General features: G+C 36.2%; 1 protein-coding gene and 1 pseudogene across 1 annotated transcript; one reads left to right on the plus strand and one right to left on the minus strand.

The window, feature by feature from the left end:
• Positions 1–3,567: 3,567 nt before the first annotated feature.
• On the minus strand, positions 3,568–9,501 carry LOC110711132 (annotated as a pseudogene).
• Positions 9,502–11,404: 1,903 nt separating this feature from the next.
• Positions 11,405–12,280, plus strand: LOC110711203 (zinc finger MYM-type protein 1-like). The gene has a single exon (XM_021889583.1). It carries the CDS (start codon positions 11,405–11,407, stop codon positions 12,278–12,280), a length of 876 nt encoding a protein of 291 aa, XP_021745275.1.
• Positions 12,281–13,002: the final 722 nt, after the last annotated feature.

The raw sequence follows: 13,002 nt of genomic DNA on the forward strand, positions 1-13,002 counted from the left end.
ACTTGATACCCTTCTAGAAAAAGCCATTGAAGATCCTTCATTTTCTCTCTCCTCTCATCACTCGTCGTTTTCTTCTTCAGCAACTGCTGCTACTTCGTCTTCATCATCTTCTTCTTCTACTTCTGCGAATTCTTCTGTAATTGAAAAAAAATTAAAGTGGTAGCAAAACTGACGTGCGTGACTTTTAGTGGTAGCAAAATTGAAAATGTCCTTAATTCTACGAGGCTCAAAAATTTCATAAGCATACTTGACAGCACTTACTAGCTCGTCCACATTTCTAGGGGCTTGTTGGTGTTGGATTGCTTGAATTGCATTAAAGAACCCTAAGTCGAGAACATTTAAGTCAGGACTGTTTGGTGGTTGTGATATAAGATGTATCTTAAAACCATATGTGTTTACTGCGTTTCTGAATTCAATGTCATGTAGTTGCAAATGTGGTGTAGCATTATCTTATTGAACCCAAATGGTTCCACATGCGTCAATTGGCCAATTTGCCTTGATTGAGGGAAGCAATTGCTCAGCAAATAACTTCCTTATCACTGATTGTGTAATATTCTTGACTGGTTTTGTTTCCAAAGTGTCAGTCACTCTATGTATGCTAGATCGCTTTGCTGGAATAACTTCTGTTAATGGGAAACTTCCTAACTTCCCATCAAACAGACATTCACCCTCCGGTCCATGAACTGCTCTAGACAATGCAACCTCAAACATTACTTTGGTATCGTACCTTTCAGACTTACAATTCTGGTAAGGATGTACTTCATTTGGTGCCAAATAAAATATTTGTGAGTTTTTTGTCATAAAAATCCATTTCTCACCAATGTGTACCACGTTATACATATCTCCCAATCGGGGAATGGTAATTGTGCTTGGGATTACTTGTTACATGCACCATCGTAGCCTTTGTATCTTATTCACAGCTGTGAGTGTTGGTTTGATTGCATTACTATGCCTTAAGATCTTGCCTTTCTTTCCAAACCTCCCAACTGTTGACTTGTTTATTTTCATTGCTGATGCTACTGACCGAATGTTCCCCCTTTTTTTCAATGGGACTGCCATCAATTGTTCTGCCATCAATTGTTCAACATTGAGTTGAATTGGTTTTCTGCCAGCCTTTCTTTTTTGACTTTTGCTGATTTTGATGGTTTGTTTCAAACGCACACTAAGCTTCACATGATTCCATATCCTTTGCAAAGTCCACCTACTAACACCATGAAAGTGGGAAAGTTTATTAATTGTCCCCGTAGCTTGAGGTTTGTTGCTGCATGTAGTAGGCTCTCTATGCACACCTTCCTTTCCACATCTTTCATGTCTTTCTTGCGTTCATTTTGTTCAGTTGTTGCCCGAGCTGTTGCCAGGGTTGAGTTGAGTTGTTGCCTGAGTTCCTGCATGAGTTTCTACATGAGTTGTTGCCTGGGTTGCTGCGAGAGCTGTTTCTTGAGATGATGCCTCAGTTGTTTCAACAGATGATGGCTGAGTTGTTGCCTGAAAGGATGCCTGAGTTGTTGCCAATGAAGCTAAGAAAATCAATTGTTTCCATTTCGGAATTTGGCATCGGTGAAAAGAGTCCCTTAATTACTCGATGATGGTAAAACTGGGAGTAATTCCCCCCACCGTACCCTCCCCTATTTAATTTTCTGACTGTTTTTAAATTGACAAATTTTAATGCCTTGTGTAGTTTTTGTGTTTTCAGGTGATGAAAAGTTAAAAGAGGAAGATAAAATTACTTGGCTTCTGCTATTTATAATACCCCTTTTTTTGTTTAGGGGGGAAAATTTCCCCCGAAATTTTTGGACATTTACTGTAACATTTTCTGGAAAGTACTTTTGTACAGTGAACATTCTGAGTGGGATTTCCTTTTACTCTCTTTATGAAAGGTTCAGTTAATTTATCATTTTCTACAGTGAAAAATTGTGAGTGGGAGTATTAAGAAGCCCACTTGCACATTATCTCTCTAAAACTTGCTAATTTATTCCACAAAATGCCTTAGGGACCACAAAAAATCCCACTACCTTACAATTCTTAATAAAGCACAAAATGGGGATGGGGCAATATAAAGGAGACATAGGGAGTATATGATAAGGATCAACTGACTACAGTTTTCAACCCTATGTCAAGTACTGAAGTACTCCCTCCTTCCCCTGTAAAAACCCCATTTCTTCCTAAATGTTTGTACCCATTTAAAAGCCCAATTTCTCCTTTTGGTGGGGTACTAGGGTCTATTATCCATTAACTTATATTTTATTCACTTTTAATCAACAATCCCTATAAATCCACCATATCTTCTCTCTCTTCCCTCTAAAGACAATAAAATATTTCCACTACTAATTAATATACTTCATACTCATTTTTAATCAACATATCCCACCAAAACTAATCTTCTAAATCTATGAGTTCCAAGGAAAATGGGGCTTTTAAATGAGTAGGGAGGGAGTAACATAACTTGGAACCAACCAATGATATGGAGGTCTTTTGAAAGGTATGTGGAAAAGGAAATCCTGGTACCTATATCAGTGCGGACAAGGAGGATGACGAGATATTATGGAACAGGAGCCCCTCAGAAGAGTACACCACAAAGTCATGGTATGCATGGTTGCTCTAGATGCTTAGATAGGCAAGTAAGAAGGCAAGCAATTATTATTCTGGAAGAGATTTTGGAAGCTGAAATAGGCTCCAAAGGTCTGATGTTGATATGGAAGATTATCAAAAATGCAATTCCCTCGAAGGCAGAGCAGAGGAAAAGAAATATCCTAGTTCATCAGGGCTGTCCGATCTGTTGAAAGGCAGAGGAAACCGAATCACTTATTCAGAGAGTGCTAGCTGATCAAGCATGTTTAGGGATGCAGAGATCTGAGAATTCAGACAGTGAATCTGGAGCCACCCATTAGTGACTGTGTCCAAATTATCACAAAGTACCTCATGAAAAGAGGTCAATAAGTGCTCCAAGGGACATATATACTTTTGTCCACAATCTGGAGTATTTGGTTGCAAGAGAATGAAGTACTTCTATCAATGAAAACGAAGTAGTCTTCTATCATATTTTATCTTACCTTTAGCTATGTTCCGGCACTGTACAAGGTGTTTTTATTGGCGACCATCATCAGTTAATCACCATGAGAGAGGCTTGATCGGATAAAGGAAAATGGTTATAGACATGTCCAAAAGAATTATAGCAGAAGTTTGGTTTAGCTCATAAAAATCAAATGAAATATGTAACAACAAAGTGGAAGGCCAGAAGCTTGCACCGGAAATAAATGACAAGAGTGAAGATTTTAACCAGCTTTTACTTGAAGAGTTACTTGATGTCGTGAAGAAACAGAGACCATTAGGCATTTGGTATTTGGAAAGATGGAAAGGTGGAGATAGATAGATATCTTAAAGACCAAAATGTAGCAGGAGTCATTATCTCTCCTTTTCTCAAATGTAAAAAAGATCTCTCTCAGCTGAAGGCAGGAAATTAGCCATCAGAAGATGGTTTGACAAGGCTGAGGAGTGAACCCTCCACCCCTCTTTTCCCAAGCAGATCCATCGATGGCCCTAAATTCATTCAGACGAATTGAACATAAATAATCAAAAATCGAAGCAGACATTCAATTTATTAATCTCTACTGTACATTAACTCAACAAGTTACTCAGGCTGTGCCAGAACTAAATGTCAGCAAAGAGCACCTAGATATAAGAGCAGACTTCCGGGATCAATTTCAGTGGGCTACCAAGTGCATGCCTGCTTCTTGAGGAACTAAATATTGTCCCCAAAAGCATCCCTCGTGATGACATGAATTTGATTAGTTCGTGATTAAATTACAAGTACTCAATTCCAGTTTTCAACAGGTATTACACTATCAAACCCTCTTCCAATAAGCAAGACGGCCAAAATTACCAATTACCTTTTATACATCCTTGTATAACAATTGGAATTTCGGTTTTTTTCGGGAGGCAAAGGACAGGTCACAATCAGCTTGCCTTTCATCGCTCCTCTATAAATAGCCTGCAAACATCCAAAGAGCTTTTTAAAAAAACTTTCAAGAAATTTGCTTGATTAAATGCAGATACATAGACTAGAGACACCAGAGTCCAGAGTACAATCAATGGACAGTACACAGCCCAATCATTTGATATATGTGAAAAGGACCTCAATACACAGCTACAATAAGTTCCATTATGTCCAATAAGTTCCCAATACATTCAAACAAGTAAAATTAAGTAGATCAATTTGATACCCAGAAGGAACTACAAAAGTAGTATGACTAGGGCTAATAGCCAAATGGAAGTGAAAATTTATTATGTCTTGCCAAATACATAGTTAAAAATAAATTAATAGGGAATTTGAAGATGCTCCAAAACAATATTTAGGCAAGGAAAGATTATCATATGTATAATCACTGTTATCCTTTATGATTTAAAATAAAATCATCTTTATTGATTTGACATTTATGAGTGAGAATCAGCATATAAGAGGGGAGAGCTTAAATGGGTAGGTTAAAAACATGTAACCAAGATATACAATTGATACTGAGAGAGCAAGATGAGCTTTGTACTAAAGTACTGCTCTTGTACACAGGAATATCTTCACTTAAGATAGTACACTTATAGATCTATATGGTTATTATCAAAGGGAGCAGAAAAACAATGGTAATGGAGAAGGACAAAGAAAGAGCAAAAGGGGAGAATATATCTATTGATTACCCAATATAGCAAAAGGGGCTCATTCTAATACCCATTTGCTAGAATGCAAGCCAATATCAATAATAGCTTTCAAATCATACCATTCATTACAAGAGTGATCATCTAGGCAGTTAGGATTTAGTAATTTATAGGCACACCTTAAAGGAAAAGGGGGCTTAAATCTTACAGTAAGCAGCTTTGGCAAATAGTATAATGAAAGACCACAGGCAGTGGTCTGCTACTCTACACTATAACTTTGGACAGGGATAAGATCAGACTCTAAGAAATTTTTTTGATACACGCATGTAAATTATAAGGCTGCAGAATCGGGTGGAGTGGGCTAAAAGTGTTATGAAGTCCAACAGATTAGGTGTCCTTTTTGCTAGTAGCTCCTTTTCAAAATTACTGCAAAAACTGCTGTATCGAGTGTCTTACTCCAGTTCCTTGTAAGTGTAATCTCAAATGTTGTCATAGTTCTTTAACATATAGTCTTTAATGAGATAAAATTGGGGTCTGAGAAAATTCTTAGATATAAAACATTCTTTCATTCCTTCTTCAACAGTATACGCCAACTCTATATGAATCCCAAATTTTGAAATTCTTCATTAGGAAGTTGTTTCCTTGAGAGTTTTCACCTCAAAAACTAGCTTCAGTGTTGGGAAGTGGGTGAACCAAATCTATTGATTGTGTTTAAAGCCTTATTCACTATAGATAATTCCCATGTAATCTAGCTGTCTGGTAAATTTTTAATGGTAACCTGAGGTCCTTAAAACATTTGCAAAAGTTGCCATAAATTGTCTTACTCCAGCCTGTGAATAGTGATCTCAAATTTTTCCCTCAGCCACATATAAGATTCTGGATCGATTAAGATCAGTTTCTGAGCTTGGATTGAAAGCAATTTTTTTTCATTCCCTTTTCAACAATTTTCTGACACTTCACTTCATATGATACCCCATTTTCAAACTTTAAATTAGAGGTGCTTTCTTGAGTATTTCAACCTTAGAAAGTCTTCAGGATTAATTAGTAGGTGAACAGATATGATGGGTTTGTTAGAAGGCTTAATTTCTGTGAAGGACTCCAAGATTTTCTCATTGGCAGGAAATTTTTTATCTAGTAGCTCCTTTAAGAAAACACTTGTCAAAGTGCTGTACTCATTGTTTCAGCAGATAAATTTGCTGAGTGTTGGTCTCATCTGTCATCATTTTCGTCAATCAAAGAGTACTTAGGAAAGAACAATGGTAAGAAGATATGGAACCTAATCCTATTCCCTCCCAGAAGATATTCATGTTACATTGTTACCTGTAACCTAACCCCACTCAATTCAATATAGCACATGCAAGTATGCATTATGCAATATTTTGATTTAGTATTTTTTGTCAACAAATATTCATATTTTGAACTCAAAATTATGGACAGCTTTTTACCCTTGTAAAATTTGATAATTTGTTAAAATATATAACATGCACTCTATTTTAATTTTTCCCTACATGATGTTTGGCTATTCACATGCTATTTGTTGTCTTTTGCTTGTTTTCTCCCTAACAGTTCGTTCCTTTTTCTAATTGCGTTACTAAGCTGGCCTGCATTGTTCTTCTCTGTTTACCAGTAAAACATTTCAATTACAATTTACAAAAGGTTGCATTAGCTGACAGACAGCTAGATTATAGCATATTCGTAGATTTCTTGCATTGAGTTTGTACCAACTGATGTCGTCAGCTCAGCTATCAACTCCTTCCCCCCCTCTAGACCAAAGCTAAGTATTCATGTAGCTGACAGTCAGACACCATCAGTGTCTTAATGGAACAGTGTGATCAGTCTAATTGAAGAATAAGAAAAATATACAGAAAAAGTTGTCTAACTAAATGAGTGTTAATTTCCCCAACTGAAATCTGGCATATTAGTTTGATAGAATTGCAAAATCCAAGTAACACAACAATGAGTCAAAATTATTCCAGTTAACACTAACCTCGACGACATCAATAAAATCCTGTTTTTTGTGAAATGCTCCTATCCATTTAGTGTGATCTGCAGTCCTGTTTCAACATAATGAAGAAACCTCAATCTTACAAGTCTAAGATTAAAATAAACACTGTAACATGGCATATATCCCAAAAACATAAGCATGCTTTGCTTTCTGAATGTCACTAACATAAATAATTAAATACGCTTGTTAGGCATGCAAAAACTTCTCACCATCCATGCAGGAACAAGAACGATTTGTCATGTTTGACACAATAACTTCTAAACCAAGCACCTTGGGAAATGACAAATACATAGATGAAAAAAAAAAAAAAAAAACCTACTTCCGTGTCATATTATGCGCAACATTTATTAAAAACGGTTGCTACACATTATGTGCAACAAAAGTTTTCTTTACGGAGGTAGTAGTTAGGAAATCACAAAGCGAAGTTTAATAAACTAAAGAATTGACACTCATTTAGTTAAACCACCATGACTAAATGAGTGTTTAACCACCAAGATAACAAACTCCTATCATCTTTATGTTAAACCACCATGACTCTTGCATTTGTCCACAGAGACAATTGGTACCAGTGGCAGTGTACCACAGTAAAAGCAAGTAAATATGAATTTTATCTCTTCCAAAACTACTTTAATTCCAGATATGCATTTATAATAACATGTGCTATTGATAAAAATGGAGAATTAAATCTTTTTGCCAAATGTCAGCATACTGATGAAAAACTCCTCCAGAATGATAAAAATCAAAGTTCACCTACAAGCAACAAATTTAACTCAGTCTCATTTCGCACTTCAGATCAACTTCACATGCAAATTCATAATTTTATTAATTTCATATTAATCAGCTCATCCTCAGTCAGTGGCCACTCTGAACCAGATCCACCATTTCCTCGGTTAACTCCTACAGACTAGAGAAATACGGTGGAAAAGTGATATAGAAAGCATAGCCTAAACACAAATGTGTATATGATATAAAGAATTTGATGAAGATCAGACCTAACTGAACTATTCTTCAGCTAAATCCAGATCTCAAATGCATAATCAGAGAAATTCCAGGTTGGGTAAACAATTCCAGAGAAACGGTAGAGATTCATGAAAAGACATCAACTATACACAACTAATTAAGTGCAACTGTGACTTCAGAAGAAAAGATATGCAGAAGTGGGTAATTCGAGATATCATTCATGAGTCGTGACCCCAGGCAATACACAGTGTAATCATAAACAACAGCAAACACATTATTTCTCAACGAATGGATCTGACAACATAATCAAAGAAATTGCTAAACTATAACATGAATTGACAAGAAATGCCAACAACTAATTGAAAAATAATAATAATATGAACAACAATATTTCTTAGACAAACTAAACATACCCAGAATCCATCTTCATATGGTGTGCATTAAAGAAAAAGATAGTTGAAGGTATTAGTGTGATGTCAAAGTACTTGACATACACCTGCACATCCTCTGAATCAATATCAACCAACGCAATACTAGCAAATTTGGAGACATCATGAGAAGATTTCGCCAACTGCGTCAACAAAGACGAAAACAAGGAGTTATATCCATCATCCAAACATAAATTCATGAACCAAAAAATTTAACAGTGGCAACTTTATCGAAAAACCACTCATCCTCGGCATCAAAATAACCAAACTAATGCCTAAAAGTAATCAAAGCCATTCGAAATTGAGCATTATGCTATGATTATAATCAAACCCCCCAACTTTATCAATTAGACAGACAATCTAGCTCCCCTAAAGCATCTTTGAATCCATAATATTACACCCGCGTGTATAATAGACACATATATTGATTCCTTGGAAAGACCAAACAAAGAAATAAACAGCCCTTTAAATAATCAAACATCATCATCTTTTTCCAACAACAAATTTCTCTAAAATAACATGAAATAATTCTGAAAATCACCCAGAACCAAAACTGTCAATCAGGATTAAAAACAGAAATTCAAAAAGGGTTAGAACAATATTCTTCTAAAATTGTAAAAATCAAACATAGAAATGCAAGCAATCATGGTAAAATAATGTTCCTTGAGAAATTGTAGTTAGTGTTACAGCAATAAATGAAGCAATGAAATTAATGGGAAAAAAAGGGTGAGGAGAGAGAATACGATATCGTCGAGTTGGAGGCAAGCGGGGTCGGAAGAACGGCCGAAGCGAAGGACGAGAAGTTTGTCGATGGTATCTCTGATAATGGAGTCGATCTTGATATATGATACTGGTGAAGTGGTGATCATAATATATTTTGTGAACAAAATGATATTAAATGGGGTTCATTTGATTGTTAAGTGTGGAAAGAATTTATGGGTTTTCAAATTTTATTTTATTTTAAAACTAATGTGTAAGTAAAACCTGGGACTTCTCTGCTCTCACCCCTCCTCAAATCATCCAACTTTTCTCATCTTCACTGATGCTTCTTTTTCCATCTTTACCCTCTTTCAACATCTCCAATGGATCAGAGTCCTGGTCATAAGGCTAAGCCACCTCGTTTCCGTAGTCTGGGTGAGCTTATAGCCATTCTCATCCCAATGACGGGCAGGACTTCGCATTCTTATCAGATTCTATGGCTACTGTCCTAGGAGTAACAAGGAACTTAAAAATTGCTGATCAATAGTTCAACGTGTATATTCTTTTCAGGCCAGGGCACAAGAGGCTAGGATTGGAAGCACTCAACAGTGTGTCAGCCATCCCATGGTGGATGCAGCGGATCATCTAGCTAAGCTAGCTAGAAAGGAACTTCCAATTTCTTATGTTGCTTTCTCCTTAGGGACTAACCCATTTATCAATAATGTTGTAATAAATCTAGTCTCCTAATCCTAGCTGCTATTTCAAACAAGTTTCTGTTGACTGTAATAACTCTAATATTCTATCCTAATGACTGTATCTTTTGATACTCCAAGTGCGCCTTTAGCACATGCTTAATATAATTTTCTCCTTTAACCAAAATGAAAAGGGCGGATCCGTTACAGGATTTATTTAATATTCTGGAACTGGGTTTTGATTTCAGTAAATATCAGTAATTTCAGGATTATACTTATTTTTTAATTTTTGCTCAAAATAGTTTCGGAAGAAAGAAAGTCTGTGGTGAAGGAGTACATGTCAAACAGAAGGCCAGTGACTGAAGTGGAGAAAGAGGATGCTTTGCTAAGGGCTAATCCGAAACAAAGTGAAGATAGCTTCATTGCAGTAATGCAGCCTACTAGTGTTTACAAAAGATTTTTCTTGGTAATTATATTCGGAAACACTTCTTTTCTTGTTTCGGTGTTTCTACTTTCCAGTATATTTCGGAAATGAGTTTTGAACTTTTGACTGTTCTTTTGAAGGACATTCCTGCAAAGTGGATGCAACAGCATTCCCCTGCCGAAACCAAGAAGTTATTCTTCGTGTGGGCAAGAAAATATGGCATACTTCTCTAATCAGTGGCGGAGCTAGGGTGGGTTTAAGTGGGTTCATTGAACCCACTGATTTTTTGAAAAAAATTAAAAACTTTCTTTTTAAAAAAAAAAAAAATCAAAATAGGTTTAAATAGAATGTTTGTGTAATATATGACAACAAGTAAAGTTGTAGCCTAGTGGTTGTTTTTACCTCCCATCACACAAGAGTTTGTGGGTTCAAAACCCATAACTCACACTTTTTTTAAAAAATTTTGTTTCCTGAGCTTTCCCTGCTTCCAGCTTTCCTCTTCCTCATTCCCCCAAATTGCAAAACCCTAACTTCTTCCTCCTTCTCTTAATCTCTTCCCGTTCTTCCTCCTTCAGTCCTTCTCTTCCCGTTCTTCCTCCTTCTCTTCCCGACGCAACACGGCAGCAGCCAGCAGAACGCCAGAACACGGTGGCAGCGGCAGCGCTCCAGCCACTCACCCAGCAGGCCAGCAGACCCACCGTCGTCCGTCACAGCACTGACAGCCTCACAGCCGTGTATCGGTGTATGTAGGTAAGTGAATTTGGGGATTTTTTTTTTGCAAATGTAATTTACTTCTCAATTTGGGGATTTTTTTTTGCTAAATCATTGAATACTTGAAATTCATATGCTAAATTGCTAATATACATTACGAATTGCCAATTTTTTGTAAATTGCTGAAGTTTGGTTATAATTATCTAATTTACTTCTCAAGTTCTCAATTTGGGGATTTTTTTTTGTTACATTGTTGAATTTCATATGCTATTTTCTGTATTTCGTTTTCTGCCTTCTAGTTTTCATAATTTCATATGCTATTTCGTTTTTTGCCGTCTAGATTTCGTTTACTAATTGAGTAATTGACTGTAATCTTTAATTACGATAGTTTTAATTAGCTTTCTAGATTTATCATTCATTCATTGATTTCATTCTGCATTTATCATGTGTGTGTAACAGACTAGCAGTATATACCTATTATACCATGAGTTTAGAGTCATTTTGGAAACGTGCCGGGAAGTCACAAAAGTCTTCAACTTGTTCTTCACCTAGTTCAAGGGATCCTCCAATAGAAGAACATGTGTCTCCTAATGATGATGAGGTTCCTATTGCTGCAACAATTCCACCACCTGAGAACACAGGTCCAAGTGTTCCAAATACTACTGTTGACTCCGATGATACTCGCATTTATGATGTTGATCTTCTTCCACATGACCCTGGAAAAAGAATTCCAATTATGGAGTATCCTCCTAATGATCGAGATGCCGTAAGGAGAGGCTATATTACAAAGAAACGTTGTTATCCACGCACACATAATTTTCCTCAAAGAAAAGTTGGAGGTATGCGTCGTTTTAATGTTACTTGGTTTGATAAATATGAGTGGCTTGAATATAGTGTTGAGAAAGATGCGGCTTTTTGTTTTGTGTGCTATTTGTTCACTGATAAAGTTGATTATTCTCTGGTTGTTAATGATTCCTTTATTAAAGGGGGATTTAGAGGATGGAATAAGACTGGTAGATTTGATGTCCATGTGGGTGGTATTGGTAGTTTCCATAATCAGGCTAATGAGAAATATAGTATGTTTATCAACCCAAAGACATCAGTTGTTGAATCTCTTTGCACTTATTCTAAGGAAGCTAAACTACAATACAAATCTCGCTTGACTTATTCATTGAAATGTATTAGATTTCTTTTAAATCAAGGTTTAGCTTGTCGTGGGCATAATGAAAGTGAAGAATCTTGGAATAGGGGTAATTTTCTTGCACTCTTTACATGGTTTTCAGAAAATAATAGTGAGGTAGCAAAGGTTGTTCTAGGTAATGCCCCGAGAAATAATCGAATGACTAGTCCTTCAATTCAAAAAGAACTTATTAATTGTTGTGCCAAAGAAACCACTAGACTTCTTATTGATGATATTGGGGATGACTATTTTGGAATAATGGCTGATGAATCAAGTGATGTATCTCAAAAGGAACAAATGGCCCTTTGCTTGCGTTACGTCAATAATAAAGGGAAGATAAATGAGAGGTTTCTTGGAATTGTACATGTTAAGGATACTACTGCTTTGTCACTAAAGAGTGCAATTGAGTCTTTGCTTATGGAATATTCATTGAGTTTGTCTAGAGTTCGTGGACAAGGTTATGACGGTGCTAGTAATATGAGGGGGGAGATAAATGGTCTCAAGACTTTGATCATGAATGAAACAAAACAAGCCTAATATATTCATTGTTTTGCTCACCAACTTCAATTAACCCTTGTTGCTGTTGCTAAGGATAATGATGATTGTATTTGGTTGTTTGATCAACTTGCTATTTTGTTGAATATTATTGGTGTTTCTTGTAAGCGAAGGGAAATGATAAGAGAAATACAATCTCAACATATTCTACAAGCATTAGAACTAGGAGAAATTGAAAGTGGGCAAGGTTTAAACCAAGAACATGGCTTAGGTAGGCCTGGTGATACTAGGTGGGGATCACATTACAAAACTGTTTCAAATGTTACCGCATTGTATGCTACTATTGTTAAAGTTCTTGAGAAGATTGGATCAAATAAGATTTATAAGGATGATCGCGTGAAGGCTATCACTGTCATGTCTACATTTGAATCATTTGAATTTGTATTTATGATACATTTGATGTCCTAAATATTTGGGATTACTGATAAATTGTGTCAAGCTCTGCAAAAGGGGGACCAAGATATTGTTAATGCCATGACATATGTTAAATTGACTAAGGAGGGATTACAACAAATGAGGGACCATGGGTGGGAAGACTTTTTACATCTTGTGGTTTGTTTTTGTGTTAAACATGATGTAGAAGTTCCTACTATGGATGATATGTATGTTCCTCGTGGAAGGTCAAGACGCTTCTTTGCCAAAGTTTCAAATCTTCATCGATTTCGGGTAGAAATGTTTATAAGTGTCATTGATTTACAACTCCA

This window comes from Chenopodium quinoa, unplaced genomic scaffold (genome assembly GCF_001683475.1).
Source record: "Chenopodium quinoa cultivar QQ74 unplaced genomic scaffold, ASM168347v1, whole genome shotgun sequence".
In the NCBI taxonomy this organism is placed as follows: domain Eukaryota; kingdom Viridiplantae; phylum Streptophyta; class Magnoliopsida; order Caryophyllales; family Amaranthaceae; genus Chenopodium; species Chenopodium quinoa.